At 41.3% G+C, this 17,478-nt stretch overlaps 2 protein-coding genes across 2 annotated transcripts; one reads left to right on the forward strand and one right to left on the reverse strand.

Annotated features, from left to right (window-relative positions):
• Window positions 1-701: 701 nt before the first annotated feature.
• Sec61b (SEC61 translocon subunit beta) lies at window positions 702-9,050 on the reverse strand. Its single transcript, XM_076843247.2, has 4 exons — window positions 8,959-9,050; window positions 8,667-8,764; window positions 4,140-4,241; window positions 702-979 (listed from the first exon to the last, which is right to left on the reverse strand). The coding sequence occupies exons 1-4, from the start codon at window positions 8,959-8,961 to the stop codon at window positions 892-894; spliced, it is 291 nt and encodes a 96-aa protein (XP_076699362.1). The 5' UTR covers window positions 8,962-9,050; the 3' UTR covers window positions 702-891.
• A 341-nt stretch (window positions 9,051-9,391) lies between these two features.
• Window positions 9,392-13,625, forward strand: Alg2 (ALG2 alpha-1,3/1,6-mannosyltransferase). Its single transcript, XM_076843248.2, has 2 exons — window positions 9,392-9,758; window positions 12,194-13,625. The coding sequence occupies exons 1-2, from the start codon at window positions 9,411-9,413 to the stop codon at window positions 13,094-13,096; spliced, it is 1,251 nt and encodes a 416-aa protein (XP_076699363.2). The 5' UTR covers window positions 9,392-9,410; the 3' UTR covers window positions 13,097-13,625.
• The last annotated feature ends 3,853 nt before the right edge of the window (window positions 13,626-17,478 follow it).

Raw genomic sequence — 17,478 nt, forward strand, 5'->3', positions numbered from 1 at the left:
ACATGCTACCTTTGAGCAACTCTTGGTAATTCCTCAGGCCTAACAGTAACTAAATACTGTTAGTTATTTAGAGTGTAGCAGAGTGTGGCAGCATATGCTAAGCCAATCTTCAGAAACTTTTATTTTGGGATTGAATTATATCAACTCATTGTAGAAATGATAATATCTCACTCTGATTATAAAGGTTTTTAATTCTCAAAGTGAAAACAAAATTTTATTCGATAAAATCTAATTTATCAAATAAATCCCTTTAAAATAGGTTTAAAAATAAGAGGTAAGTGTACTGTACAGAATTAAGAACTGGGAGAAAGAAGAGGCAAGTTATTATCTATGGTTTTAGAGACAAAGAACAGAATGAGCAAATATTTCATCCAAGATTTCTGATTTCTGACTTCCAGGACTGTTCCCCTGTACCAGCTGCCTTTGAACACAGATCTGCCTCATGGGAGTCATAGGCACACTCCTTGCAAACTGCAGAATACCCAAAATGACAATCACCAGGACAGAAATAACTTGAAGAAAACAAGACAAGGCCAATTAAAGTATCTTGGCTTTGAATGACTACAGGGTTCTATAAGGAACTGCCAGCCCAACAAAGAACACAATCTCCACAAGACAAATTTTCTTCATACTCACTTATAAATCTAAAGGTAAAGAGAATAAAGGCCTTAACAGTGAGGCATCAGCAATGATTTCCGGTATAAATGAATTACAAAGTTTATTAGTCATAGAAAAAAATGATTCCTCAATATCAATTCTTGTTCAGTTCCCTGTAAAACAATAAGCTTACAGAAAATTTCTTTCTCATGAACAGAAAATCACTATACTTTTGGTCCAAGATATGTTGGGATTTTTCCTTCTTCTTCAGTTGACAGATGGATGGAGCCGAATCTATGAACGAGTGTACTTGCCCCAAATGTGCAACATAAATACAGAAGCGATGAACAGAAGACTCATAACCAATACTGGAACAGGGCCACTAGAAATAAGAAGAGAAGGCATGCTTACTTTAGTGATAATATAATATTATATTTAATACTAAAGATTGCCTAGGAGTAAAGCGGGAGGAAGGGGGAAGCACTTAAGATGCATTCAAGAGGGAAAAGGCAAGTAAACCGCTTTTCTCAAATTAAGACTTATTTAAAGACAAACTTCATTGTTTACTATAATGTATTAGATATGTAAAAATGAGTATCACATTATATAATTCAAAAGTGTTTTTAAATATATGATACCATTTGATTTGTACAACAAATTCATGACAAAGAAATACAAGTATTAATCTCATTTTATAAATAAATAAAACTGAGGCTCAGAGAGATTATTATCTTCCTAAAAACACACAGCCAGAAGACCAAGAGAGACTTAGACTCAGGTGTTCTGATTCCACACATATGCTCACTTTGCCATCTCAACATTCCCATCTTCAAAGAGCAAACACTCTTAGGCAGCATGCAATGAGTCTGACGTATATTTATATATTAATGTAGGAAGGAAAGAGATTTTACTCGTCTGCCTGTTATGGTTTGGATCTTTAATATCCCCCCAAAAGCTTTATGTGTTAGACAACAGAGGCATGTTCAGAGGTAAATGAAAAGATTATGAGAGCTATTTAACTATCACTGGATTAATCCATTTAATGGATTAAACTGTGAAGCGACTACCACATACATTGTAGACAGGTGGGGCATGGTTAAAGGAAGAAGCTCACTGGGGTGGGGGCTGTGACCTGACTATATCCATCCATGCCCCCTTCCAATGGCCTGCCCCCAACCATGAACTGAGCAGCTCTCCTCTACCACATCTTTCTGTCATGATGTTCTGCCTCATCTGGGGTCCAGAATGGAGTTGAACCACCATGGACTGAGACCTCTGAAACTATGAGGCCAAATAAACTTTTCCTCCTCTGAGTTGTTCTTGTCAGGTATTTTGGTCACAGCAAAAAGAAGCTGATTAACACAGCCCTTCCCTAAATGGAATGTTTTTCCAATTGGGAATTGTTCATGGGTTCATTAAAGAACTCCCTGATCTTCACAAGCTATGAATGTGCATTTTAGGCCCCCATCTCTATGTCTCTTCCTGCCCACACCACTTTTGGGGAGTTCAACATGTCTCACTTCATCTTCCAGATACAAATGGGGAGTGGAGAGTAAGAAAGACCATAGAAAAGGAATCTTCATAATCGTCAAGGCAATGGAAGAACCCCAGTGAGGTAGCAGAAGTAACAGAGACCATGACTGGACAATGAATGATGCACAGAGATTAAAGTCTTCGCTACACTACTATTTTGTTTTTCCAAAATACATACAATTAAGGGTGTAAATAAATTTAAAGGCATCTGTACAGAGACTATCCTCATGCTGCACTGGATCTTACTTACTTTCTTTAAGGCAATGTTGGAGCAGCATCAGCCACAGGGCATAATGCTGAGGGAACAGCTCACAGAAATAAAGTGCTAGGGCTTGGAAACCTGCTCTGTCACTCACAAGCTGTGACTGTGGCCCCCATTACTTACCTTCTTCAAGTCTGAGTTTCCTCATTTAAAGTGGAAACAATCACAGTATCTCTTATAGGACGGCTGAGGTATAAAGTACATTAACACACATACAACACTGACGTATAGTAAGCTCTCGTAAAATGCTGTCAACATTAACTTGAAATAACTCTGAACTCCTAAAATGAGCCAAAAACAAGCTCCAAGATGTTGCTTGACTATTCCAAGATGTAGATTTGTAGGTAAAAATTCCCAACTGTGTCCTTTCACCAAAAATACCTATCTCTGATAAGAATGTGGTATGATATCAAGAAATGGTCTCTACCAATCCTGGAGGGAACTCACAAGCCTGGTTACATCACAGCAAGGAGCTCAGAGCAAGCACAGGAAGATTTACCCACAGGAAAACAGGTTTCCTACCCACTTGAGAAGAAAGAGTTTAAAATAAATCCCCTGGACATCCCAAGAGCTATCAAATTCAAAATTCCTCTCTGAAATACTCATACCAAAAGGTTGTCAGTCAGAATGATACTAACTCACATATCCCCAACTCCCCAAGTTATTTCCTAAATATAATCTTATATTTCAAATCTCCAATATAACAGGGAAAAAAATCAATACATGAATTAAACCAAATATCAAGAATTCTAGGAAGCCCCATAAACAATATGTAATCCAAGTAAAGCTACTGGTCCAATTAAACTAATTCAATTTGTCTCTTTTCTACCAGACAGACATGTAAATAGCACGGCACTTAACAGAATATCTGGTTCCATCTTTTTCTGTGTCCTCAGCATGTCACTTTGCCTCTCTAAACCTGAGCTTTACCATCTTCAAATGGCATTATCTCCCACCTCACAGGACTGCTTAACAGATCAAACTAGAAAGTAGATACTCAAGTTCTTTGCAAAGCACCAAGTGCAATGCAAATGAAATTTGCCATTATTATTCCAATTCCTCACCCACTGAGTTTAGTCAGGGAAAAGCTATAAGTAGCAGTGTTCTGGAGCCTACTCATCAGGAAACCTGATCTGGGACTAAGTTTGCCACAGTATCAGAAACCTGGCATGCAAGGAAAGCCAGGTATGGTCTCCTGGATGCTCATTTCCCATCACCTAGTGAGCACTCCCCAAACCTGAAAACTTGGCAAGTGATTAGTTCATCTTCCCAAATCCACTCACCACCCACCAAAGGCAAGGTGACTAGAGGACTTTTGGTAACGTAGTATAATGGGAAAACTTCCATTAGGCCTTAATATCAGTGAATGCCTCCAGCAGAATGCTGATAAATCACCTAATTCCTATTTGAATGGTTACTCCTACTTCTCAGTGTGGGGCAAGAACACTGAAGAAATTGAAAAGCAATCATCTAATTAGGCAGTATCCCCTCCAGTTCTCTCTGTTCCTATTACTTACTCTGACATAGCTACATGATGAGCTCCCTCTCCTTTCACTCACTCCATGAAAAGATGTCATTCCAGGTCCTAACCTGGCCAACCAAGTGAAAAATAAGCAAACCAAATTGAGCCCAACTGACACAAACGAAGCTGTTGTGAGGAGCCAAGTGCCACATGTGGCAGAGACAGACAGCACTGCTCTACTCTGCCACACTGGACAGATACACAAGGTCTGCTCCCAAGACTTACACTTTGAGCCCTGGTGAATCTTCCGTGTAGAATCGCCACATCCCCCCGGTGCCTGCTGAAGTCGTGCGGCCTGCGCTCCTTGTTCCACAGCTGGCATTTTTCCTGTGAAAGAGAAAAATGTTACCAACAGACTTTTCTTGGAAATTCTTTTAATAGCAGTATAACAAATGCTACCATAATGTGGTTAAAGAATCAATAAGAAAAATTTTTTTGCTATTAAGACTCAAATTCCTGCTTTTACTGTCTGATCATAACCACTATGAAGTAAGCACCTGTCTCATGGCAATGTATACAATAACCCTAAAAGGTAGTTACTATTTCTCATTTCAAAAATGAGGAAATTAGATTCAGAAGGTTAAGCAAAGTGTCTTAAGACCACATGGCCAGCAGGTGGCCAACAGGGAATGTGGACCCAGTTCTGACCCTAGCACCCATCCATTGCCCACCATATACAGTCTTCTAATTTGGACAGTGCATTTCAGTTTCTGTATACATTTATTTTGGTGAAGTCAAGTAATAAACCTCTGTTTTAAAATGCCCTAAATCTATATAATCAGTCTTAAAATCCTACTTTAAAAGATATTCAAATTACTATATTTACTAAAAGAAAGAAGAAAAAGCATAAGCTTCAATTATATCCAGATTCCAAAAATGGAATATATTTTATTTTATGAAAAAGAACTTTGTAATTTGTTTTTGTCAATTTTATATACTGATCATACATCTTGGACAGAGAGATAGGATGTGAAAAATGGAGAAAACACCCAAACAGAACTGTCCCTCCCAAAGAGACAAGGCTTATAGGATGAGGTACAGGACAGGCAGCCCTGGCAGACAGCAGACAAGCAGCATTGATACTGCTGACCAGGAACAGGCCCAGAGAGTCCATTCCCTCCTCTCTGGTGTCACCCCTCAGTCACTAGGGAACCCCACCCAGCAATTATCCACACATTATCCCAATCCCAACTGCTCATCCCCACCCTATGCTAGTGTATAATATGGAGGTAAGTAGTAAGTGGTGAAAGGAGAAGTCAAAAGGAATCTTTTCCAGCCCACTTATCACCAACTCAGAAGTCCTAAGTGAGCAGAAATAAAGAGCAGAGAGGGAAAAACCTGTCTTATTCCCTGCCCCCATCATTAACCAAGTCCCAATATACACTCCCTTAAAATACCATTCCAGTAGATGTGGACTGCAGGTTCTAGATTTTTGAAAAAGGGAAGAGTATATTGGGAGGAAATGCAAGTGAAAACCCATTCCTCTTGCTTTCCTCCCAACTCTGGTCTTAATGGCCACCTCACCCCGCTTTTACATCACACTCTAAATGCAAAAAGCATTGTCTATAGCTCAAGGAGCTTTCTCTACTGATGAGGGGATAAATCAAGGTCTACTTCCAGTTTGGTTTCATCAGGAAAAGCTATGTTCATGATATAACTCTGAAAGCAATTAGTGTCAAACAATAATTTTGGTCTATGTACTAGAGAATTATATTTCAGACACATTAATTATGGGCTACTTGGTCAACTAGGCACTTACAACTCTATTTGTATAACTGTTTCTATGGAAAAACTCATTGTGAATAACAAATATAATTTACGGAATAATTCATGAACTTTGAAAAGCTTTCACTCACAAAGATACACAGCCTTTAACCCACGTTGCAGGTACCTGAAACTTTCCTCCTTGTTCCTAAAGAGAAATTTGACCTAGAAGGTAAAACCCATTGTCAACATTGTAAGTCACTGGCTCAGCCAGGACTAGGACCCACATTCTTGTCAATATTCTCTCAATTTCCTGCCTTTAAAGTTGGAATTACAGCACCCCCAGCAGAATCAGTGTAATCTCTTTTAATATTTCTTACATCTGGTGGTACATGGGACATAGCAGAGGATTTGAAAATCAGGGCCCCTAGAAATACCAAAATATAGTCAAAATACCTCATTCCATCACTAGTAACTAAGCAGAGGTTAATAACAGAGCCCACTTTAATCTCTTAAATTTCTATTTGGGATCTATTTTATCAATTCTTTCTGGCCTGTAACTGCTTCCTCCTTCTATACCCTAACAAAATGATTTTCAGACCTATTTACACACTTTGTTCTAACACAATGACTTGCTGGCTGTTTCTCAAACAACCCAAGTTCACTGACCTCAGTTTTACACTTAACCATTCCTTCCACCTAGAAGTCTAAATTCCTCTCCAGACCACCTCATGATTTGCTCCCTTACTTCTTTCAGTTCTCTACTCAAATACCACTCTGAACACCCTATCCAAAAACACTATCCACTCCCACCCTATCCCTACACTCTCTATTCCCCACTCAGCTTTATTTTCTTCATAGCCTTTACTGCCTAAAATTATGTTACTTATTTATTTGGCTTGCAAAATAAATATGCCACACTGGCATACAAGGTTCATGAGGACAAACCCTGACTAATTCATTCACAGATATATCGTTCAAGCTACAACAGTGTTCGGCATGTAGTAGACCCCTAATTATTAATTACTTGATGACCATCTTAATATACTACCATCTTAATATTCCTGAATCCCATTAATTCTGCTTGAATACTGTGTAGCACTTCAGAGTTCTACAGTTTTTAATGCATTATTGTTACTTTTCATCCTCATAGAAAGTTCCTTTTACCTTTTATCAAACAGAGGAAAGACTCCAACTCCAGCCCAATATCATTTAAGTCCTGCATCACTTCTATTACTTCATTCATGTAGAATGCAAATCTTCAAACTATAACAGCATTATTATTAACCATTAGCTTCAACTTTTTCTCAAAGACTTACAAAATGTGAATATGTTCTTAGCCAATACTTTTACATTATATTCTTGAAGTAATACTTAACCAGGACCAAACTTGTAGAATAGACTATTGCAGGGTCTCTCAATGATATAAAAATATTCTCAAGGGCTGGGATTGTGGCTCGGAGGTAGAGTGCTTGCCTAGCATGTGTGAGGCACTGGGTTCAATCCTCAGCACCACATAAAAACAAAATAAAGATATTCATATATAAATAAAAAAATAAATTAAAAAAAAATGTTCTCAGTTACGGTAGCCCTACCATACTGAACCTAAAAGATGACATCAACTTTTTTTTCACAACTTTAGAAGTTGCATTTATCCACTCATTTGTTACTTCATTCTTATTTATTATGCAAACAAGTCATGCACATAGCACATTTATGTGTGTGAGTTAAACATTTGCTGTTTCTCTAAAAACTCTCAAATTGCCAAACTCCCCTGCCTCAGTACTGCCAATTCTCTCTTCAGGATACTCTTTCTGACAGGCCTATTAGAATTTCTTGCTCTGAGTTGAAATAGTTCATGTACTTTCAAATCATCAGTTTTAGATTTTCTTCCATAAATCTAGATTTTCTATCTTAATCATCCCTCTTCACATCCTTAAGGAGAGTTTTCATAGATCCTAAGTTCATCTCCTCTCTAGATACCACCTTACTAGTTACTTCAAAAATCCAAAAACAATAGGGTTGCTTGATCCCTTCATTAATTCATCATTTTGTTAGGACTTATAGAAAATGGGGAGAGAGAAGACTTGAGCAGTTGCTCTAGCAAAACCTAAAGGAGGAGATAAATATGGAAACATAAATGGTCTTAAAATAACATGAACAAAATGGTATTGGGGGGGGGGTAGTAGCTGCTCTGCCTACTGTCAGAGGTCTCACAAGGAAATAACCTGAGCTAGTTTGGGAAAATAAATATAAACTGGGGGTGAGAAACCAAGCTAGGAGCTAGTCAGTTCAAAAAACAGTTAAAAAAAAAAAATTCACTAATGGTAGATTACAGAAGAGATGGAAGAGAGAGGTTAGACTGGAAAGACCACCAATCCTTGGTGTCGCTCTTTTCTAAATGATCAGCAAGGAAAAACTAACAGAGAAACTAATCAGAAGAGTAAAGCAGACTGGAGGGTGGATTGGAATGGAAATGGCTTGGACAAAAAAATTACCCACTAATGCAAAAGTAGATGAAAGGACACGGGAAATGGAGAAGAAATGAACTAATGAGAAGATTTTTCATACAGAATTTAAAGTCTAGTATATGACTGCACGGAGAGCATGAGAAAAAAATGATGCTTAAGTTTCTGGTATTGACTGAATGACTGCATGGCAGTGCCATAGGGAAGTAAGAAGACACGGGGCGGGGGGGGGGGGGCGGGGAGGCGGTTACAGTGAAAGGAGAAAGTTCTGCCACCAAGTTATGTTAAATTCAAATGTGTAGGGGACCTCCTGATGGAAATGTGAGGACAAAAGCTCAAGTTCACAGACATTGGCTTAATGACCTCATTTTTTCAAAGTTGTCCCAGATCCTATTCCAGTTTAGCTTTTACTTTTTAAGAGTGGCACCCCCAAACTGAGCTCCCTCCCAATGGTCACGTCACCTCAGGCTCATCTTGCCCTTGTAAGTCTTACTATCCAAAGCTCTCCTCCCCTTATCCAATGAATCTCAGGGCACAACTCTCCGAAGTCCGCCAGAGGGTGGGCCGCGGAGATCCTCACCTCTGCCGGACAGTGGATCCCGCCGCCCGGGCAGCCACCGCTTTGCTGGGAGAACGCCCAGAAGAGCCCACGTTAGTGCCGCTGGGGGTCGGACCCGGCTGCAGAAGGAGAAAAACAAGACAGACGGTGAACATCGCGGGCCCACCCCGGTCCGCTGGCTGACACCGCCGAGACCGGCACCCGCATTCGAAGCTTGGGAAAGCAAGGGAACCCCGGGGGAAGAGCGAGACACAAGGCTAGAGGCAGCACTCCCGGGAGAGGCGGGACCAAAGAGAAGTCTGGGGCCGCATACCATGCTGAAGGTAGACAGGGAACTGAGGAGAAGGCAGGAAAGTTGCCGGACGCGTTGAGAACCCACGGATAGAGAGACTGGCCCAGGCCCCGCCCCCAAACCTGCTGGCAGGGTCCTCGCTGACTCCAAGGACGCTAGAGTTGCCCCACGATGTGCCGGTAGAAATCCTGCTTGTAGCGACTTGGCTAGTGGAAAGAACAGACCGTCAGTATCCTTTCCTTGGTTAAAAGCTTCCTTCACGGGGACAAATATCTCCCACAGGGAGGCTATAGCCAAGTCAAACGAGAAATTTTCTCCGGCAGTTACTAGGCGACCACATATTTGTGCTGATGTGTCCTAACGGACGCACGCGCGGCGGGGCGGAGTCAGCCCTCAGTGGCCAGCGGGTTCCGGGGGCGGAGCTTGCGGGAAGCCCTCTTTCGGGCTCGGGGTGTAGACGCGGCTTCCGGGCCATGGCGCAGAGGCAGGATCCGGGAGGGAGTTCTGGGCCCGGCCCGTCGGTGCTGTTCCTACACCCAGATCTGGGCGTCGGCGGCGCCGAGCGGCTGGTGCTGGACGCGGCGCTGGCGTTGCAGGCGCGCGGGTGTAGAGTGAAGATCTGGACAGCACACTATGACCCGGGCCACTGCTTCACTGAAAGTCGCGAGCTACCCGTGCGCTGCGCTGGGGACTGGCTGCCGCGCAGCCTGGGCTGGGGCGGCCGCGGTGCCGCGGTCTGCGCCTACGTGCGCATGATCTTTTTGGCGCTCTACGTGTTGTTCCTCGCAGACGAGGAATTCGACGTGGTTGTGTGCGACCAGGTGAGGAGGCCACCGGGCCTCGGAGGGAGGACCTCTGCCCAGTGTAGGTCGGAACTGGCCTGTAGACCGGGATTGAGACTGTTTTCTAGTCATTGCATGTCGCAGGGCTCGCATTCCAGGAAACTTTCATCCTGGAGCCCTGAAGTGGGGCCAGAAATCTGCATTTTAACCAGGTCTTCAGGCGCTCTGCCACAGATGGGACTTGGGAATAGCCCTAAAGCACATTCGCATTAGCAGTCCACTTCTGTCACCTTTTACATCTAACTCGTGTGTGGTCTTCCCTCTTTTCCATTATACTCCTTGACTCGGCTTCCAGGCCACCCTAATCCATCAGCAATGTTTTGATGTTAAAACACAAAGCTGGGAGGTCGAAGCAGGAGCCTTGTGTGTTCAAGACCAGGCCAGGCAACTTAGCAAGATTCCGTCTCAAAATTCAAAATACATTAAAAATAAAACACCCAACTAAACACATTATATCCCCGATAAAACTTTAACATGGCTCCCTATTGGTCTTTGAGGGAAAGTCCAAGTTCTTTATCTGTGGCTATTCTAGACTTTTTCCCCGACACTCAATTTTTCATTTTAAAAAGTAACATTTCTTCAGGACTTTTAATTTTAAACTGAAATTTCAAGTAGTATTAAAGAATACAATGTAAAGGTCCCCCATCCTGGTCCCTTAAGGTAGCCATAGTCAACAGTGCCTGTATCCTCCCAAAAGTTGTGGCTATACCAGTATGTGTGTATCTATTTATAGATACATCTTATTTGTACATAATTGGGATTATGACATACCTACTATTGAGAACTTTGCTTTTTTTCAGCAAAAATCTCTTATTTGGAGAATCTTTAGATATCATTATAGAGATTCACTTCATTTTTTGTAATGGCAGGAAATGCACTTTTGTTTGAATTTAACATAATTTATGAATTCTGTTGAAGGATGCTGGTGGTGTGGTAAACATTTCTACACTTTTTTGTTAACTTCTGCAAACATATCCTTTGAGTGAATTCCTTGAAATAAAGTTGTAGGTCAAAGAGCACTTCATTTTAAATGTCAGTACTGGTCACAAAATTTGCTTTCTAAAGAGGTTGTGTAGCTTAAATCTCCCTTAGTCTGTGATAGAGCCTATTACTCTGTGCTCTTGTCCACATTGAATATCATCAACCATTTTAATCTTTGCCAAACTGATAAGTGGAAATAGCATCATATTTGCATTTGTTTCCTTAATTATGACTCCTCAATTACTTTTTTGATCATCCTTGCTTATGTGGAAGTCATTTCTTTTCAAAAAATGCAAACATTCCAAACACCTGCATGTGTCAGCCAGTTGAGATATACTGGGTAGAGAAAAAAAAGGGGGCTTGGAGGTAGGAATATTAAAGTTCTATATCTGCTGCTTTAAGCAGCTTTGTATATATTTGCACAATATCCCTAAAGCTCACCTTCTTCAAGTGTTTTAGTTTTTTTGTTTTGTTTTGTTGTTTTGTGGTGTTGGGGACTGAAGCCGGGGCCTTGTGCATGCAAGGCAAGCACTCTACCAACTGAGCCATATCCTCAGCATCTTCAGGTCTTATTCAAGTGAGCAGGGGATTAAGTGATTTGTAAAGGTTACCCAATAGGAAAATCTCTGGTGATGTTTGTAGTTCATTCTCAGTAATGATTTTGATTGAGTTTTATGGAGCACATTCTGTATATTAAATTCTCAATATAAATTGGTAAGTATAAAACTTATCAGTACATTTCATAGTCACAAAAACTATACTAGTTTTTTGTCTAATGATGGTCACCATGTTACATAAGAAGAAACTGAAATGCAAAGAGGGGTTGATTATTTGATCATGGTCACACAGTTAATAGAACTGAGATTTAAACCCTAGCAATCTTGATTCCAGAATCTATTCTCTAAACTACTGTTGCTCATTTATTAATTCCTTAGGAGGAGAAAGATCCCACAGCTACCTTGTACAACATGGTAGTCACATATGGCTGTTGAGCACTTGGAACATGGCAAGTCTGACCTGAGATATGCTGAAGTATAAAATATAAACCTGATTTTGAAGATTTAATATGAAAAACAAGCATTTCGTTCATATTTTTTAGAATCGATTACATTTTGAAATGATAAAAATATATTAAAATCAATTTCATCCTGAAATGTTGAATGTTACTGGGTTTTTATTTTATTTCTGTTGGATGACACTGGGAGGAAACCACTGGACTTGAAGTGTTGAATGTTTAGCACACATTCTGCAAAAGTCTGCTGCCCTTCTCTATACCAGTCATTGTACTAGACTTAGAAAGGAGGATACAAAGCAAATCAGAGGTGCCCATGGAGCCACCCATTGGCAGGGAGGGCAGGCTGTCTGTTCTTCTGCTGTGGTTGAGGCTGAGTTGACCAGTCACTTTATCTGCTGTTAATTTTTGCTTTGGTTAGGTGTCTGCCTGTATCCCAGTGTTCAAGCTGGCCAGACGGCCTAAGAAGATCCTGTTTTACTGTCACTTCCCAGATCTGCTGCTCACCCGGAGAGACTCTTTTCTTAAACGGCTATACAGGGCCCCAATTGACTGGATAGAGGAATACACCACAGGCATGGCAGACTGCATCTTGGTAAACAGCCAGTTCACAGCTGCCATTTTTAAGGAAACCTTCAAGTCCTTATCTCACATAGACCCTGATGTTCTCTACCCATCTCTGAATGTCACCAGCTTTGACTCAACTGTTCCTGAAAAACTTGATGACCTAGTCCCCAAAGAAAAAGAATTCCTGTTCCTCTCCATTAACAGATATGAAAGGAAGAAAAATCTGTCTTTGGCCCTAGAAGCCCTAGTACAGCTACGTGCACGATTGACATCTCAAGATTGGGAGAGGGTTCATCTGATCATGGCAGGTGGTTATGATGAGAGAGTCCTGGAGAACGTGGAACACTATCAGGAATTGAAGAAAATGGTCCAGCAATCTGACCTTGGAGGGTATGTGACCTTCCTGCGGTCCTTCTCAGACAAACAAAAAATTTCACTCCTCCATAACTGCACATGTGTGCTTTACACACCAAGCAATGAACACTTTGGCATTGTCCCTGTGGAGGCCATGTACATGCAGTGCCCAGTCATTGCTGTTAATTCTGGTGGGCCCTTGGAGTCCATCATCCACAGTGTCACGGGGTTTCTGTGTGAGCCTGACCCCTTGCACTTCTCAGAAGCAATAGAAAAGTTCATCCGTGACCCTTCTTTAAAAGCCACAATGGGTCTGGCTGGAAGAGCCAGGGTGAAGGAGAAGTTTTCTTCTGAAGCATTTACAGAACAGCTCTACCAATATGTCACCAAACTGCTAATATAATCAAAATTTTTAAGCTCTATGATACAGTTTTGAAAAAAAAAAGAAATCCAGAATCTAGCACAGAAGAGATTTTTTTAATAAACCCAAGTCTTGAATGTGAGCTCTTCTTCCTATATACCACAAATCCCTGTCTCAGAAAAATATTATGCTATGTATATGCAGTGCATACTATCCTGTATCTTTTATGCTATCATCAATCCAAGTCTTACCAGTATGAAATTTTAAAAAGTACAAATCCATCTTCAGCAAAATATTGTAATTATATTTTCTCTGGATTATTGTTTCTCTGCATGTGAATTTTGAATTATATTATGCCTTAATTGGTTTTGATGGTTTAAGTATATCATCAAAGTTCATTAATTTGACTTTACGGCATAATGAGAACAGGGTTACTATAGTGTTAGGAAATTTTGTTAGACTTTTGCCTAGATCCACAGCAAGAGTGCTCTATTTTTTGTTTTTATTTTTTTACAAAGATGATATTGTATTTTTGCACACTGAGACATGACAATAAAAGATTTTTATCAAAAGAGGAGACAAAAGATTAGGTTTTGGCTTCCTTGATCTGTGTTGGTATTAGAAATATAGGTAAGAGCCAAACCTGAAATTAGAAAGCTGAGTAAACTGGATGTTGACTGAAGAGGTCACGTTGTCACAACGTGCAACGTGCACTTTGTTTAGGACCTGTTTCCTGATGTTGTCTGAGTTCCAGTTTTGTTAATATCTGTTATATTAACTAGGTTCCTACTAAGTAAACATAGTACACAATTATCTGTCAAGGCCTGGCTTAAATGCCACTGCTGTGAAGTTTGCCTTGACCCTTAACTTACCTCTCAAACTGGAGGTAATGTCCCTTTCATATATTCTAGGACTCTAACCAGTCCTAGAGTTCAGTATTCACCTATTGGTCTAAGTACAAATAGTAAACAAAGCAAAATTTTCAGTGTATTTAAAGATAATTAATTTCTTGAAAACTAGCAAACATTACTAGTCAGAGGTTCCATGTTAATCATCTCTTAAGAGCACAGACTTGAGAGCCTAACAGCCTGTATGGCCTGAGGAAAAGTTATCTCTGCACCTCAGTTTCTTTATCTATGGTAAATGGGATAATTGTCCTGTCATACTTTCCTCATAGTGTGATTATGATAGATTTCAGTAATTTAAAGTACTTAATAGTTGGCACATAATGTTAACTGCTGCTATTTTGCAATTTGGGGATATGGAAATTATTACAAGTTTCATGTAGGTTCATTCCACACTACCATATTTTGGGGGGATTCTTTAGAGGTTGAAATTCTAGTTTATAATTCATCATGTGCATCAATAACACAAGAGTATTTTACCCAAATAACACCACCAAAAGGCTTTCTACAAAGTGAAGTGCCAAATACAATTCCATTTCCTTTGGCATTGTGAAAGTTCACCATCTGGTAAAGTAGGTGATCCCCATTTTGTGGATTGGTGTGCTGTGTTTATGGGAATTGTGTCTTTCCAGAAAATCTGGTGACTGGCCACTGGGTTTAGGATGAGCAGAATTTATGACTGTCATCCCTTCCAAGCACTAATGATCTGCTTATTTGACCATTATTTTGTGCAGATCCTTTCAAAATGGAATAGATGTGTTCATAGAGCTTTAGTTTAGCTTGACTTCATTACCCTCAGCCCCGGTGGTGACACTAGGTCTTCATGGTCTGAGAGGATTGCAAACCCTTGCCTGCCATGAGCTTCCAGGTTTTTTTTTTTTTTTAATTGGGGGGGGTGTTTGGGAGGGGTACCAGGGATTGAACTCAGGGACACTCGACCACTGAGCCACATCCCCAGCCCTGTTTTGTCTTTTGTTTAGAGACAGGGTCTCACTGAGTTGCTTAGATCCTCGCCATTGCTGAGGCTGGCTTTGAACTTGCAATCCTCCTGTCTCAGCCTCCCAAGCTGCTAAGATTACAGGCGTGTACCACTGCACCCAGCAAGCTTCCATTGGCTCCTGACTGGATGCCAGCTAAGAATGGAGTTTTGCATACAGGACGTGTTCAAATTTCTAACATGTGAATTAGGGAAAATCAGTGTGGAACTTTGGAGGTGACTTGTCAGGGACTTCATCAATAATAACCCTAGTGCTTAAATAATTGGCTCTTCTCTGTTTGCTGGGTACAACAGGAGATACAGAGAGGACAGCTCATTCCATCCTCTCATTGTCTAGGAGGTGTAGATACACTTCCCTTTGTAGATAACTGTAGTTGAACAACTTGCCTGGGTCACAGTTTTTGAGGAATAGGCAGAGTCTCAAGGCTCTGATTCTGAAGTCCCACCTCATCAGCAAGCCCCATGTGTGGTCGTGTTGCACATAAATGCAATTCACCCACCTCCCCTTGCACCTCTGCAGGGGCACTTGCTCAGATCCACCAGTTCAGAAAGACTTTGTTCTTCATTTTCTCTTTTCATCTTTGGGGCCATCTGTGAGGTGGATAAAATTCTCCACTTTGTGCACAAAGTTCAGAAAAGTGAAAGAGTACCAAAGAACTGAAAAGGGACTGAGTGTGTCAGTGTTACCTAGTCCATTCAGGACTCCACACAGACCAGCATTTCTCAGCCTGCTTCCCTTAGGTATGAAGAAATATTGTATGTCTCTCATACATACTCGTCCAGTGGGGGGCTGGGGTGGTCATGTTGCACATAAATGCAATTCACCCACTCAACTAAGGGGGAGCAGAATTGCAATTCTTCCTGCCTGACAGTGATCCATGACTGACAATTGAGCCCCTATGGGTGGCCTTTAGAGTCTGCAAAGCTCATTCCAAGTTGTCCCATTGGTAGGTAATAAACATGAGCAGTGGGAACACGAGGTTAAGGGGATGATTCTGTAAACTGGGCCCACTGAGCTGACCCCCACATGCTTTCTTGTAAAAGGCAATTTACTTGCAGCCTTGGCTTAAGTCAATAGAAATGTTACGTTCCTCAGCATACAACCTATGATCTGCAGGACAAATCCAGACAGAAAGTCTCCCTGCTGGTAAGAACACAGTTTACCCTAACATGGGGGGACTTTTGTTATCCTTACCCAGACTAGATTCCAGAACTCAGGAAGACAAAGAAGTTCCAGTTAGAATCAGTGTGGGCTGAAGTGACCCAAAGCTGCCTTGGACCTTTACCATGAGCAGTGGGGCCTTGGAAGTCTGAGGCAGTCCCGCTGTCAGATGTCAAGAGGCGGACTGGGTGGGACTCTGGAAACTTTTCTGGACACTTTCCCCTGAGAATGTCCCCTTCTCGCCATTTCCTATCCCTTCTGATAAATTCACCGGCTGCTCAGTGACATGTCTGAAATCTTTCTGGCATGATCATAAGAACCAGTATCAGGAGCTCCATGGCTGTCTCAGCTCTGCAGCAGGTCCTTGCTCTGTAATGCCATGTGCTCTTCACAGCATCCTTCCAGGTAATTATTACAAACATTTTTACAGGTGGGAAACCTGAGGCTTAAAACCAGGAGGCAATAGAGCAAGAGTTCAAGCCTGGGTCAGTGCAACTGTGGGTCAAGAATTCTTTCAATTGAAGTAAGAACACCTCCTCCACAAATGCTTCACCTTCTAATCTACCCCAGGCACCGGTTCTGTCTGCAATATTCTACATCATCTCCTCCTGTTTTAGTCAGCTTTTAGATACTATGACTAAAAGATCTCACCAGAACAATTGTACAGGAGGAAAAGTTTGAGAGCTCATGGTCTCAGAGGTCTTAGTCTATAGAAGATGGGCTCTATGCCTTGGGGCTTGAGGTGAGGCAAGACATCATAGAGGAAGAGTGTGGCAGAGGGAACCAGCTCACATAATGATCAGGATGCAGGGACTTCATTCTCTAGATACAAATATATACCCCATAGACACGCCCTCAATAAGCCACTTCCTCCAGGCACACCCCACCTTTCTCCAGTTACCACTCAGTTAATCCCATCAGGGATTAATTCACTGATTATGCTAAGGCTATAACCCAATCATTTCTCCTCCAAATCTTCTTGCATTGTTTTACATGTGAGCTTTTAAGGGACACCACATCTAAATCATAATACCTTCTTTAAAGGAAATGAGGCTCCCAAACACTACTATCCCCTTTACTCACCCAGTCAACCCTTCTACCCGCCTCTACCAGCGTCACTAACTATCCTGTGACTTCCTTTCTTTGTATTTCCAGCTCCCAGATTCAAAGCAAACTGGGACCCCAATGATCACCCAACCAAATTTGCTCTTGCATAGATGGGTAACAGGCCCAGAAAGAGAAAGGGACCTTCCTGAGATCACAGGACAGTTGCAGCCTCCTCTATCTTCTTTCTGAACCCCCTGCCATCACCTCTTCTTTTATCACACACATACCTCATTTTCTGCCACTTCCAACTTAA

This window comes from Callospermophilus lateralis, chromosome 2, assembly GCF_048772815.1.
Source record: "Callospermophilus lateralis isolate mCalLat2 chromosome 2, mCalLat2.hap1, whole genome shotgun sequence".
Lineage (NCBI taxonomy): Eukaryota > Metazoa > Chordata > Mammalia > Rodentia > Sciuridae > Callospermophilus > Callospermophilus lateralis.